Source organism: Staurois parvus, unplaced genomic scaffold (assembly GCF_062004578.1).
Source record: "Staurois parvus isolate SC_StPar_1 unplaced genomic scaffold, SC_StPar_1.0 ptg000634l, whole genome shotgun sequence".
Classification (NCBI taxonomy): Eukaryota; Metazoa; Chordata; class Amphibia; order Anura; family Ranidae; genus Staurois; species Staurois parvus.
In genome coordinates, this window is record NW_028318430.1 from 10,077,104 (window position 1) to 10,091,718 (window position 14,615).

At 39.2% G+C, this 14,615-nt stretch overlaps 1 protein-coding gene across 2 annotated transcripts in view; it reads right to left on the reverse strand.

Moving 5' to 3' along the window:
* ATP11A (ATPase phospholipid transporting 11A) overlaps nt 1-14,615 on the reverse strand; it is a 224,736-nt gene that overhangs the window by 98,598 nt on the left and 111,523 nt on the right. For both annotated transcript variants that reach the window (XM_089693567.1, XM_089693568.1), the window contains exons 3-6: nt 11,347-11,436; nt 6,179-6,259; nt 5,960-6,067; nt 4,357-4,485 (exon numbers count right to left, since the gene is read on the reverse strand). In XM_089693567.1, coding sequence (XP_089549693.1) covers nt 4,357-4,485; nt 5,960-6,067; nt 6,179-6,259; nt 11,347-11,436 — 408 coding nt within the window. The remainder of the gene's footprint in view (nt 1-4,356; nt 4,486-5,959; nt 6,068-6,178; nt 6,260-11,346; nt 11,437-14,615) is intronic.

Genomic DNA, 14,615 nt, shown 5'->3' on the forward strand with positions numbered 1-14,615 from the left:
CATTGCCCCCTGGAAGAAGGGACATATGTGGCATGGGGACCAGGTTGGATCTGAGAGAGGCTATAGGCTGCTTGATGGTGTATGCAGAGCACAACTGTCGTTCCCAGGGATGTCCAAAGCTGTGAAGGTGAGTGTCTTTCTCTCGGTTTCCCTGGGGGGGGTGTTAGTGGAAGGCTCTCTCGGGTGGGGCAGGGGTATGGTTGATCACTGTTAGGCTCTCCGCGCGTGCAGGAGGGCGGGGGGATTTATGTCTGGTGTTAGTTGGTGTCAGGCTCTCTCTCTGTCGGGGAGGGGGGGCGTCCAATTTTTGTGTTGCCTAGGGCAGCACAAAACCTAAATACACCACTGGACCCCAGAACAGGAGGATCGGGGCTGTTCTATGCCACACCACTGCAGAGCAAGTAAGTATGACATGTTTGTTATTAAAAAAAAACCCCAAAGGCTTAGAATAATTTTAAAATGTGTATATACAGTAGCCAAACATTTTCATTTTAGTATGAATAGGGAAGGGTTAAAACCCCTAACAGTTTTTTTTACTGTCTGCTGGGGAGATTTTGCTGCACTTCTTGTCTGAGAGAAAGTAGGAAGTAAGAGGAACCCCCCACCCCCCAAAGCGAGGGGAATTTTTGATTTAGACCATTAGACCATAACATTTGTTCCTTTTAGAAGATTTCCCTCATTTCTTGTTCTCATGACAACTCTAAAATTTAGAATTTCCAATTGTTTTTCTCTGTCTCAGTAACAATGACCACCAGGACAAAACAAGGAATAAATCCCTCCGGCAGGTAAACACACTGCAATAAAAATTTGGCAGAGAGTCTAACCCTATGCTACTCTTATCTAAAACTAATAAAAAAAAATGTGTTTACAAAGACTTTAAAGAATAAGTTCACCTTTGGAAACATGTTATATGTTCCACCCGTTTTTTTATTGTGGAATATGTAACATGTTCCCGACCCTGCAGCCGCTGCCCCCTTACCCCCTCCCTGTGACAGAAGCATGGGGAGAAGTTTCCTGTATAAGCTGTCAGATTTCAAAAAACAGCACAGCCATGCGGGGCTCTGCCCACACAGCCACGTCATTCATTCACAGTGTTCTGTGAATAAATGGACTACAAGCCTTAGCGTCTGTCAGCTTGTAGTCCTCACTGAACTACCAGGATGCTGTGCAGAGCTGTGGTAGTTCATTGATTCTTCCTGTCAGGGATGTACTAGCAAGCAGATACACTGACAGTAATCAGACCTGCATGGCATCAGTAATCTGCTGATCAGTGGTGCAATGCTTTAAAGGCTCCTAACACAAAAAATAAAAAATGCACATTTTTTTACCTGCATGTGCATTTATTATTTTTTTGTGGAAAGGTGAACTTATCCTTTAAAACATGCTCTTCTACAGTACACTTTAGTACTGCAAAAAAAAAGGGATCAATGGCAGAAATGCCTGTTTTAATAGATTGTGTTTAAGTACTGTATCTACTGTGGCCCAGTACAGTAATGTGCAACAGAAACATCTAAAGTGAAACAGATATTTGACAGATACTTGCACTTGTAAACTATATTTATTAGCATTCAGTGGTGATTTTACTCAAAAATAAATATACTAATCTAGGTTAGTGACAAAGGAGACAAAGATGGAGACAAAGCAAGCATCAACTCAACAAGAGCAAATGAAGCCTGGAAAAGCTAAAGTTGACATACAGTGCAGGAAATAAGTATTTGATCCTCTGCTGATTTAGAATGTTTGCCCACTCACAAAGAAATGATCAGTCTAAAAATTGAATGGTAGGTGTACTGTAACACTGAGAGACAGAATAGCAACAAAAAATTCAAAAGAAATGCATGTCTAACATATTATGCACTGATTTGCATGTTCATGAGGGAAATGAGTATTTGATCCCCTTCACAAAACATGACTTAGTACTTGGTGGCAAATCCCTTGTTGACAATCACAGAGGTCAGACGTTTCCTGTAGTTGGCCACCAGGTTTCCACACATCTCAGGAGGGATTTGGGCCCACTACTCTTGGCAGATCCTCTCCAAGTCACTGAAGTTTGGCAACTCGAACTTTCAGCTCCCTCTACAGATTTTCAATCGGATTAAGGTCTGGAGACTGGCCAGGCCACTCTAGGACCTTAACCTCCCTAGCAGTATGATGTCAATATTTCTGTGCTGAAAGCGGTACATTTTTTTGCATGGAAATATGTCTTTTTTTATTGTAGGCTGTAATTTTTAGGAATAACTCACTGAAATCTGTCCAAACAAGAGTCTAGTAAACATCCCGGGTATGATAAAGTTTGAAACACAAAATCATAAATTATAATATAATACATAATCATAAAAAATAATAATATAATAATAAATTTAAATCAATAATATAATCAAACCAAAAACACTGAAATTTGAAATATAGCGCCAAGTTCGCACATCACTGAGCAAAGTCACAAAATCGTTTTCAGTGTCTGATGACGAATTTCCCCACAAATCATTATCATTCAATTCTGCAAGTGTTTCTAATTTACTATCGCTGTTCTCTAGCTGGTCTAAAACCGCTTTTGACATAAAGGGACTCTTTTTGGATGCCATGGACTTTTCTCAGTTTCAAGGCAGAAAGAACAGTAAAAATGCAGGCAGGGCACAGGACAAAGCAGAAGGGACAAAATGTATGTGAAATGCTTTGAAACAGTAATGTTTTACTATGTGATTTTAGTGTATTTAGTGCATGTCACTTTTTAAAATGTTTCAATTTTCCGCCGCTTCCGGCCCCCGTACGTCCCAAAACTCGCAGGGACCGGAAGACGGATGCCGGCATCAGCCAGAGGAGATGGCCAGGGACGCTGCAGGAGACACATCGCAGGAGCGCAGGACAAGGTAAGTGAAACTGGGAATCCCTGAGCAACACTGCAGGGTAATCCCGAGTGTTGCTTGGGTTCACTGCTTTTGGCACTGATAATTAACCCCAAGCTACACTCGGGAATACCGCCAGGGAGTTTAATGTGCTTCTTTTTGAGCCACTCCTTTGTTGCCTTGGCCGTGTTTTGGGTCATTATCATGCTGGAACACCCATCCATGACCCATTTTCAATGCCCTGGCTGAGGGAAGAAGGTTCTCACCAAAGATTTGATGGTACATTGCCCCGTCCATCGTTCCTTTGATGCGGTGCAGTTGTCCTGTCCCCTTAGCAGAAAAACATCCCCAAAGCAGAATGTTTCCCCCACCATGTTTGACAGTTGGGATGGTGTTCTTGGGGTCATAGACAGCATTCCTCCTCCTCCAAACACGGCGAGTTGAGTTGATGCCAAAGAGTTTGATTTTGGTCTCATCTGAACACAACACTTTCAACCAGTCCTCCTCTGCATCATTCAGATGTTCAGTGGCAAACTTCAGACGGGCCTGGACATGTGCTTTCTTGAGCAGAGGGACCTTACGGGCACTGCAGGATTTCAATCCTTGTCGGTGTAGTGTGTTACCAATTGATTTCTTGGTGAATGTGGTCCCAGCTGCCTGGAGATCATTGACAAGATCCTCACGTGTAGTTCTGGAATGATTCCTCACTGTTCTCATGATCATTGACACTCCACGAGGTGAGATCTTGCATGGTGCACAAGACCTAGGGAGACTTACAGTTGTTTTGTGTTACTTCCATTTGCAAATGATTGCACCAACTTGTCCCCTTCTCACCAAGGTACTTGGTCTGCCTCACCAAGGTAGTTCCATGAAGATGCAAATCAGTGCATCATTTGTTGTTAGACATGCATTTCTTTTGAATTTTTTGTTGCTATTCTGTCTGTCAGTGCTACAATACACCTACCACTCGATTTTTAGACTGATCATTTCTTTGTGAGTGGGCAAATATTCAAAATCAGCAGGGGATCAAATACTTATTTCCTTCACTGTATAGTAGAACTCCAGACACAAAAACTTTTTCTTAGGGTTGGAGTGGGGAAGAGTGAACTACGGTCAGATTTTATTTGCTGTCTGTGTCCCTGCTGGGGGAATCCAACATGACTCTTTGTCTTGATGATCATTCTCAATGGAATAGAAAGTCACATTTTTTAAGGTGGTTACCAGCACCAGAATAGAGGGGAAACCCTTCATTGCAGACAACTGTTAAAGATAGGACCTCCATTTATCTCGAGTAGGGACTGTCCTGTAATGTTCCTGGGACAGGAAGTGTACTCAGATAGCAATACAAAACCTGAAAGAGGTGTTATCCCTTCAAAACCAACTCTAGCAAAAAAAAAAAACGTCTGGCGTTCTGTTGTAATATTAAAAAGTATTGCATAACTTTTTTCCTTTTTACATATGGTGTCACAAATACAGTTCATATCAGAACAAAAAAGTAGACATTTGAACTCACTTTGTGGCTGGATTCTCCATCCAAACTTGCTGTTGTAACAAAACATGTCCCATCTTCTCTACTTGAGGAAAGCAAGATCATATCACATGGAAAAACTTCATCTTCTTTCACCATTACAATGTCTCCAACCTTGAGAGTAAAGTAACTCGCATAAGTATAAAATATTCCATGAACCATTAAACTTTAATGAAGTACACATTAGTGTGATTGCAAAGGGAACTTAACTTCAACACACTCCTGTTCCTACAAATAAGGGCTAGAGTTAAAAGTGGAGCCTTTAATCAGAGACTATTCATATTGGGAGTAATAAATTACTTTACTGGAATTTTTTTAACTTTTTTTTGTGGGTTGAACTTTGTTGTGCTGGGTTTTTTTTGTTGTTTTTTCTTTAAACAGCCAGGCTTATATTGAGAATGGACCTACCACACATAGTGAATACAGTCACATTTCTTACATAAATATTTAGCTGATGATGACTAGCCTCTGTACATGTGACATCTTTTTAGCTCTTTGTTGTATGTTTAGTGATATTGTTACTATGAATGCAGTTTAAATATTTTTACAATTATATAGCTGTAAAAAAAAATTACATTAAATGTAACCTTTTTCCAGTCCTGAACCGAGGGAATGCACCTGCAAGATCTTTTTATTTCTTTTGACATATATGGTATCTACAATGTAAAGACCCAAACATCTAATAGTTATGTTAAAAAGGTTTTAGTCTTCGGATCAGCTCTCTTCTAGGGCTAATAAAAGATTGATGCCTAATACAGCCAGTACTAACTGGATTGCAAAATGATGGCATGTCTATGACTTATAGCAATCCTAAAGTGTAACTAAAGGCAAAACTTTTTTTTAGGTTTTGGATGGAGTGGAGAGGGATTAGAGCACTGTTCAGATTTTTATTACTATCTGTGCTCCCGTTAGTGAGATTCACCCTCTCTATTTGCCCTGTTTACGAAATCATCGAGAATGAACATTAATCAAAATCCCAGATTTTGGGCGGACACCAGAAGACTAATAGAGGGCAAATCTTTCCATGGGGACACTAGTTCTGGGATTCCCTCACTTTGGAAGGATTTCCTCTTATTTCTGTTTTTGCAATGGAATAGAAAGTGAAGGGAAATCTCCTCAATAGTCCACAAATAAAAAAAAAAAGTCAGGTGTTATAACGCTCCCATACGCTATCCAAAATGAAAAAGAAGAAAAGTTGTTCCTTTAGTTCTACTTTAAGGACTCCACCTGGCCAACTGATGTTGAGAAGAATAGGTATTGTATAGGAATTCATTGGACAACTGCTTTAGTTGCCCTGATAGCGCTAAATATGTGGTTAACAGACTTTCTCCTGCGAAAAAAAACAAACAAAAAACTATATACACACACACATACAGAGAGAGACAGAGAGAGAGACAGAGAGACACACACATCATATGCAATAAAGTTCTTGTGGTCAGATTGTCCAACAACCATCTTATGTTTACTGATGGCATCAGAGACAAATATATTTTTGTTGCCATCTTTAAAATATAGACCTGTAGTGATTGTAGAAACCAAGTGTAGAATATTATGAAGCATGTACTCTGTATATTGCACTTGAACTCACTCTTAGTTTCTGGCTTTGCTTTCGGACAAGTTTGCCGTGCTGGATGACATGGACAGAATATTGGTTCATTGCATTGTCAGCTTTGTGCCTTAACCAATCTTCATAGCCCTACACAGAAATAAATAATGGAGTAAATTAAGGTAAAAGCAGACCATCAGTTATAAAAATTAATTTAATTAAACAGAAGTTCTGAATTAAAATGTGATACATATTAGCTACCTGTTTAATTGCAGTCACAGTGATGACAAAGAAAAGTGGTAGACCACTGGTTATCGGACTAGTTGGTGTGTCAATGATGAGCTGAAAAGCACAATAACATATACTTAGTGCATATTATAGTTAGATAGCTAAAATGAAGGAAAATCGAAATACAAAAAGAAACAAATTCCCAGACTTTGATTCAGCAGAATCAGGTGCTTATGAATTTCAGTGATTTTCAGAGTATTGTGTCACCCATGTACATCTTTCTATTGCTAGTTATACATTGGTTTAAGTAACTACCACTTTTTGGTTTCTTGCATTTGGTGCAGACACACATTGGTGGTCCTTAGCCTGAACTTCTCATGTGTTGCAGTAGAGAGAATGAGGTTACCTCCCAGATAGGAATAAGAAGAGTGATTTAGCTTAAAGCGGAGTTCCACTCACCCTGTCAAAAAATAAAAGTCACCAGCTACAAAAACTGTAACTGCTAACTTTTAAAAAACAGCCACTTACCTGTCCCTCAATCCCACGGTGTGTCCCCCGCAGCACTTTTCACTGGCCATTCTGTATTCCTGGAGGCCAACATCTTCAGTGTGGTCACCTGGCTTCATGAATGGTCCTGTAGTCTTCTGGGACCTGTCACGTGTCCCAAAAGACTAGAGGGAGGGAGGGAAGACACCTTCTGTTTCCGATTGCCTAGGCGATCGGATCGGAAGTGGGAGCGGGTACCTGTCAAATTCGGGTACCCACTCCCCCCCGCCCCCAAAGGTGCCAATCCTTAATGGGGAGCGGGAGAGCAGTCCTTAAAGCCGAACTTCCCCTTTTGGGTGGAGCTCCGCTTTAAGCCGGCCATACTTGGTTCAAAGTTTAGTCGGTTCAGCAAGGACCATCTGAATTTCAATCCACATATGGGAAAGCTGGTTGTACACAAGACAATCTATCAATCAACCTTTATACAACCAGCCTGTCAGGTTTTTCCTGAATGATCTGTGCTGCCAGCTATAGCTGGCAATTGTGGAAAATGTTATATTTTTATCACATATTTGGTGATAAACCAGTCAATAGGATTGATATCCTACCCTCCAATTAAAATTAAAATATATTTTATGCTTTAGCAGCTAAAGCCTCTCCTCATTCCATTATCTGCTAGTTGTTAGACCAACCGCCATCCATCTTTTTTTTTTTTTGTGTCTTAATGTCCATCCTTTTACTGAGTAGCGATACCTGGTTCTCATACTATAATAACAAACTGTATGTTTTCAATTTTGTATTGTCCTACTGGCCAAATGTTGTGGCCATTTGTTAATTGCATTCTTGCATCAAAAAATGTCATAAAAGAAAGCAAAAACAAAAAAAGTCAATAGGTTTAAAAAACTATGATTTAGGATCAAACAGGACAGGATATTAACACTACTATGTCAGCCTCTGAATAGTATTATTGCAAGACTAACCACAGGAAACTGTCTAGCCTTATTAGTAGAAATACTTCAGAGGACTTTGATAATCCTATTCCAGGATTCACCAAATCCACAGCAATCTCTACATAACCTGTTTCACAGGATGCCCAGAAGCCTGCAGTAAATATTTGGTGGTCTGTATATAGTAAAGCCAGCCATAGATGGATCAAATCTCAGCCAGTTTACCAGGGACCGGACAAAATGTAATCTATTTATGAACAGGATAGTTGTACTGAAGTCGATTCATCGATCAGCTTCAGTACATCCAGCTTGTCAGATTTTTTGCATGCAATCACTGCAAGCGACTATAGCCACCAGCAGTGATTGTGTTCAAATCTTGTATTAAGATTACCAGAGTTATCCCTACAGTTGTCCCAAGAGACCCTAAAGTCCACAAAATGAGGTGCATAAAACAGCCTATAAAGCCACTGGCCCAACATGATGGCAGAGTGTCTGACTGGCGGTGAGGTCGGAATACACCTTTCAAGGACGTGTCCCCCTCAGAGCCTTGAGCTTTTTCATGCACCTCATTTTGTGAGTATGCTTTCTGTTTTTACAATGTTAAATAAACCTTGGATAATTCGCTAGGTGTTTGCTCCACCTCTGTGCTCTTTTCCAGTTCCAGTTTGATCTCCTAGTCTGAGGAGGGCTGCATCATCAACATTTTATGCCATGGCCATTAATACATCTGATTCCCTCATTTCTTCCTGGCACTGACCCCTTTGAGGCACTAGAGAGTCATTTCTTTCGACCCTACAGTCCTGCGATTATACAACAAACCCTCCGAGATGATATTTCCAGCTCACAGACTGGTCCAGCAAGGAACAATGGTTACCCTGGCCCAGATAACATTTCAATTGAAAACAATCACTTTGTGTGGAATAGTTATTCAAAAAGTCAACTAGATAATGCTCTCTGAAAGTAAGTTAAGTAACATGTTCCAAATTTAGTAGCATCCATGGCTGATAAAATGGAAACTTAGGAGACAAAACCTGCCTCACAGAAATCAATAACATGAGACATGCACGCTGACATGTATAGATTTATCCACAACTCAAGGTCCACAAAGATATATTTAGTGCATAAAGGAAAAAAAAAAAATTCCGATCACTACAGAAAAAGCACACTATTCCCCTGGCTCTATTCTGGAATATAGAAGAATGAATTACCTTGAAGTGTTGTCCATAGGCTTTGGACAACTTAAGACAAATTGCCAATGCAGGGGAAAGAAAAAGTACATTCTATCCCCCACATTTCTTCAACAGCATGCACTCATCTTTTCTCATTCTCCCACCACTCCATTTGAATGAGGGAGCACAGTGAAATACCCAGCATTTTGGAGTATAGAAGAGCACGAGATTCACTCCCCCATCCCATATAACAATGCTATGTGTCTCCCGATTTGCCCAACACCAGCCATGTTAGGCAGGTTCAGTCCTTCTGAATAAGACTGAATCTAACATATCTTCATCTACAGGTTTTTATATTTGGATTAGATGGAAAGCATCTTCCCTTTAAAATAAATAATGTTATAAATAGAATAAACACCATCATGAGAAAATTGATACGATTACACTGTTCAACAAATTTGTATTTTTTGCCAGTTTTGGAAACAAAAGGATCCATTTCTTAATGAATTTCACATTCTGAGTTCAAATATAACAATGAAATTTGTCAATTGGCTCTAGTTTTTCTGTAAACGGAAAGTTTTCTACTATAGGCGTAATGACTACATAATGCACAATAATTATATAGATAGATGTCTTTCCACAAATATAAAGCAAGTGATATTGACTACATAACAAAGCCTAAATGGCATAATATATTGCATAGGATTACCAAGAAAAATTATAGCCATAAGCTAAGTTGAATCATTTTAATACTTAGGATTCTCACTAGTTTTGTCTTCAGTTTGTGTCGGTTTTGCTTCTCTTGGCTTTTCTCTTGTATTCGAGGAAAGGGCTATCTCTTACAACTGAACGTGACTACACGCTTCAGGTTCTTCCTCACTTGACTCAACCACGAAGGATTCTGGTGCTTTAGGAATTGGTAGCCCCTCTCCATGAGGAACTGGACGTATTGCCGATGGAATATTTGGATAGTGCACAGATAACTTTTTCTTCTTATTTAGCCCTTTTACAACTGGAGGCACCATACAAAAGTAACAATTACTAACATGATCTGTTGGCTCTCTCGAAATCATTGGCACAGCGAAAGGCATAGATGCCTTTTTTCCATTCAACCATTGCTCCAGTGCCGTCCCACAAGAATTGCAGCATATATGTGGTGCCCAGCTCTTGTCCTGGTCTCCTATCTTGCAGCCAAAATACAAGTTGTAGGCTTTCTTAATCATTCCTGTTATCCTCCTTTTTTGTGAGATAAAAGTTATTTCACCGCAGATATAGCAGAAATTATCTGCTTTATTCACACAAGTTCGAGGCATTACCGAGTAGCCTATATAAGCATAAAACGAAATGTAAAGACGCTGTCGAACTACAATCAGCTACAGATACTGCAGCTTTTATGCAGTGAAGTGATGCAATGAAAGGCTAATATTGCATCATCTCAGTATACATGCAATTTTCTATTGGTCACCAGTATCAATTGCGCAATATGCAGCTGAAGTTGCATCATAATTTTGAATGGCTTACGTCATTAGATGGGTGAATATATCATGGAAACTAGAGCCAATCAACATTTTTTAGGGTCATTTTCGTTTTCAGCACCCCAAAATTATCTAAGATTAGCTAATTTTATGCCCAAAACTTTTTACCTGTTGAACAGTGTTATTAAGATAAAATGTAGAGATTGGAAAAAATGGCACCCAAAGATATAGTCATAATTCAGGATTGAACAATTCTACCTAGTACTAGTAAACATTAAAAAAGTTCAGAAATTAAAAAAAAACAAATACCCATACCTAGGTAGAGGCAACATCGGTCCTCCTTCATCTGCAAGACCAAGAACTAAGTGATCAAAAACCGCAAAGATTGCTCAGTTATTAGTCTTCAGTAAACAGAGAACCAGATGACTGTCAGTCACAGCTCTCTGCTCTGCCCCTCCAGCACTTGCTGGAGCACCGGGCTGTAGAAAGGGCTGTAGTGGCTGGTTCAGGCTCTCAGCAGCTCGCTGACAGGCTGAGCCATTTGCCAGTCAGGAATCTGAGTGGATCCTGACTTTAAAGCTGGGATAATTCCAGACCCTGGGCTGCTCAGTGATGTCAGACGAAAGTGGCCTTTAGCCCGAAGTGCACTCCTGTAACCCACAGAAGTAAGGCCAAAAAGCCCTACTTCTTCTTTAATCTTTATGTTGTCTCTTAGGTTGTTCCCTTTTTCCCTTTTGATGGCCATTCTTAATTTTCATTTCTCTATATGCAAGATAACTATCAGGAAATGGCAACATAGCGAATGTATTTAAGTATCAGTGAAGCCCCTGAAAAAATATTTATCCTAGGTTTTCAAGATGGGTTAGAATATCTGCGTGTTTTTTAGTGCAATTTGTGTCCTTGTCGAGCAGACAAAGGCCACCTGGACAAGTTGAGAGAATTCTTTCCAGTGAGGATGAAAATAGTGAACAGGCATTGGTGGAACCACCCTCTGAATGGCTACCATAGGTGTTCAGATATATAAACTCAAGCAAGGAAATTTCACTAACAGCGTCTTCAACAGATCTAAGATATCATCAAGTAGTTTAACCTGCATATAATAAAAATAATATATTTTTACTTACCTGTACAAGGAAAATAATAAGAAAATAAAAATTTGCTATTCTTCTGAACTGTTCAAATAAATTCTTCGGTACAAAGTTCCAAAATGTGTACTGAAAAAAAATTCAAAAAGTACAAGGTGTATGTTATCTCTCTGCAATTTAAAATTGGAATATAATAAAAATGATACAAAAAAATAATAATTTAATCTGTTTATGTCTTGATAAATGCAATATGTAGAAGTGCCCAATCTGCTAAACACACACACACACACACACACACAAAAGCAATTGTCCATTAAGAGATTTGAATTTTATACAAGAGCCCAATTTTCATTTGCTACAATCTTGGTTTGAAAATGATCTTGTTTTTTGCATATAACATAGTAAGCCATGCCATTTAACACTCTATTAGCTGTATGAATTGTTATGACAACCAGCTTTTGTTCAACAGAAATGGCTGTACATAGTAACACTATGTATAATGCATGTATCAATGCACTGCTAGAATTTGACTGGAGAGCAAACTAAACATTCACATCCTTTGTTTCCCAGAAATAGAATACTGTCACCACTCAAGTATTTGTCATTCAGTTGAATATTTGCCAACAAGTAATATCCAGTATACTTGACCATATTTAAACCCAGACATTATTTGTCATACAATCTAAGTGGAAATACCTGGGAACATTATACACATATGAAATATAAATTTGAGGGGATAAAGTTACAAATCCAGTGTTGCTAACATTGCAGTGATAACATGAACTGTACATAACAGCCACAAAAAATAATTTTTTGCCTATTGCTAATAAATATCATTTGTTAGTCCCCATCCACAGCCATTGATAATTTTAATAATAAAATAAAATTAAAGTGTCACTAAACCCAGGACCCTGCATTCACTATATCTGGTCTCCCACAGCACACACAACATGGAAATGCAATTATTTTAGTAAATATAAACTGCTAAATACCTTTTCTCATCAGCAGTTAGAGCAGTCTTGTGACTTCTATCAGTATCCAGATGAGCACTTGTTAAAGCTTGTAGGAGGAGTTTTAATTCTGCTTTGACTGTCCTATTAGGGTGCATGACCCCTGACCCTCTGTCTGGATAGTGCTGATTGGCCCTGTGATGATCACATGCACTCTCCCAAAGAAAAAAAAACTCTCTAGCAATACACACCAAACTGTGCATATGCAGAGTGACTCCTAGAGCTTTGTACTATCAGCAGATGGATTAGAGAAGACAGGATCAAATAACTTTTTTTTTTTTTACACAATCCAGAGAATTAACCCCTGTGGTTCCACAGGGAGTATAACAAGCATGCTTTACTGCATATACAGACTGATTTTACTGTTGTGGATTTAGTAACACTTTAAGATCTTTCAATTGCATCACGGCAACAGACTACAATTCAAGTGAGGACTTCCAAGAATCTTCTTCCCAATCCTCCTTTAATTGGCTCATTTCCTATGCTACAGCACTATACATCAAGCTTGAGGTCAAATGATTTGCAGTCTGATGTATGAAATATGACATCACTGACATCTCTTCTATGTGATTATGTGATCTGAAGATACACAAATACTTCTCCTAAAGTTTAACCTGTGTATAGTGAATAGAAGGTTTACGGCACTGAAAGCTCCAATTCAAATTAAATAACTGATCAGAATACAACCATTTAAAAGACCGGAATGATCAGTACAAGACCTGGAGATTCAAAGTATACAATGAAGGTGATTTTCACAATACACACGCTGGTGGTGAATCAATCATTTTCATTAAAACAACTGCACCTGGAAGATTCACCAGCGGGAAATGTTGGTGAACATGTTTGGCAAGTTGGCACTTCAAATAAAAGTTTAGTACTGGAATGGACTACACAGTACTGAACTAGGACCCCCCAACCAAAGACAATTCCCAGAACCCCCCTCCCCAGGCTATTCGGGTGAGACTGGCTTACTGTATAGGGCAATAATTAATTAGGCAAGGTCTCACAGTGGAGGCTTTTTCTAAGTCAGCATAGAAAAAAATGCAAGGCCGGTTAACAGCAACGCTGGCGGTTAACCACACAAGTCTCCATCGCTGTTTAAAAACAGTGCTGGGAAGCAGCTAAATGTCCCAGTGCCATTTTAAAGGAGCACCAGGACTCTGGCTGTTGAGGGCCTGACTGGTTTTGGGAAACTATCAGCTCCTGAGCATCTGATCTTGCTACAGACTGCATGGTGTTTATGTATAAAGTGAAATCATTTTACTGTACTTCTTTAGAGTGACAAGGGGTATGAGCAGTGCCAGATTTAGTAGGGGGCAAAAGGGGCAACTGGCCTGGGCCCCCTGACAGAAGGGGCTCCCTCTGTGCAAAAATAATATAAAACATTATAAAAAATTATAGAAAAATAAAAGAATCTAAATATATAATAATAATAAACTTCCTTTTATTAAATGTATCTTGAGAAGTAATATTTCATCTGTAAACGTTTAAAAAAAAAAAGGGGTTGCAGGGGAGACCCTGACCCATGCTCCAGGGGGCCCGTGTGGCCTCTATGTCACATACTATTTTACACTTGGACAGGAGGGGTGGCATGGATGGCAAATACAGGAACTGATTCTCTCAATGTTCCACCTGTAACCATTGAAAGCTGGCTTCTCCTCCTCTCCCTCCCGCGGCTGTAGGAGGAAAATATTCATTATGCTATTCAAAATCAAAAATTCAAAATTCGGAATCATTTCATTTTATTGTGGACCGTGACAGGTTACCAAATCACTTAAGTGGCCCACACTCTTCAAAAGGTTGAGCACCTCTGCCTTAGGCTCTGGTCATGGAGCTCAAAGAATGGAGTCTCTTGACAATTTTTTAGCATGAATCCGAGACATTTTTCAGGGTATATTTCAGGGTACAGCTTAGGCTCTATTCACACCTATGCAGTTTGCTTTTTGTCCATTTTGCAGTGCTTTTTGTATTTTTCTACATGCGTTTTTGCTGTGTTTTGTTCAGCTTTTTTTTAAAAGTGGAATTTTTTTTTTGTTGCTAGGCAGAATAAAAAATACATTCTCCTTTGAACTCTATTGTAGCAAAAACGCTGCTTTTTGCTTTTAAAAAAGTCCCTGACCCTTTCCAAAAACGCAGCAGCTCAAAAAAATCATAGATGTGAACATGTTCCATAGGAAACCTTGTTAAATGGACTGTAGTGTGTTTCTGCAAAAAGCACTAAAAAACACTTAGGTGTGAACGTAGTCATGATTAGCATTTCTAGATATTCCTTAAAACAGCAAAACTTAACATCTTGAG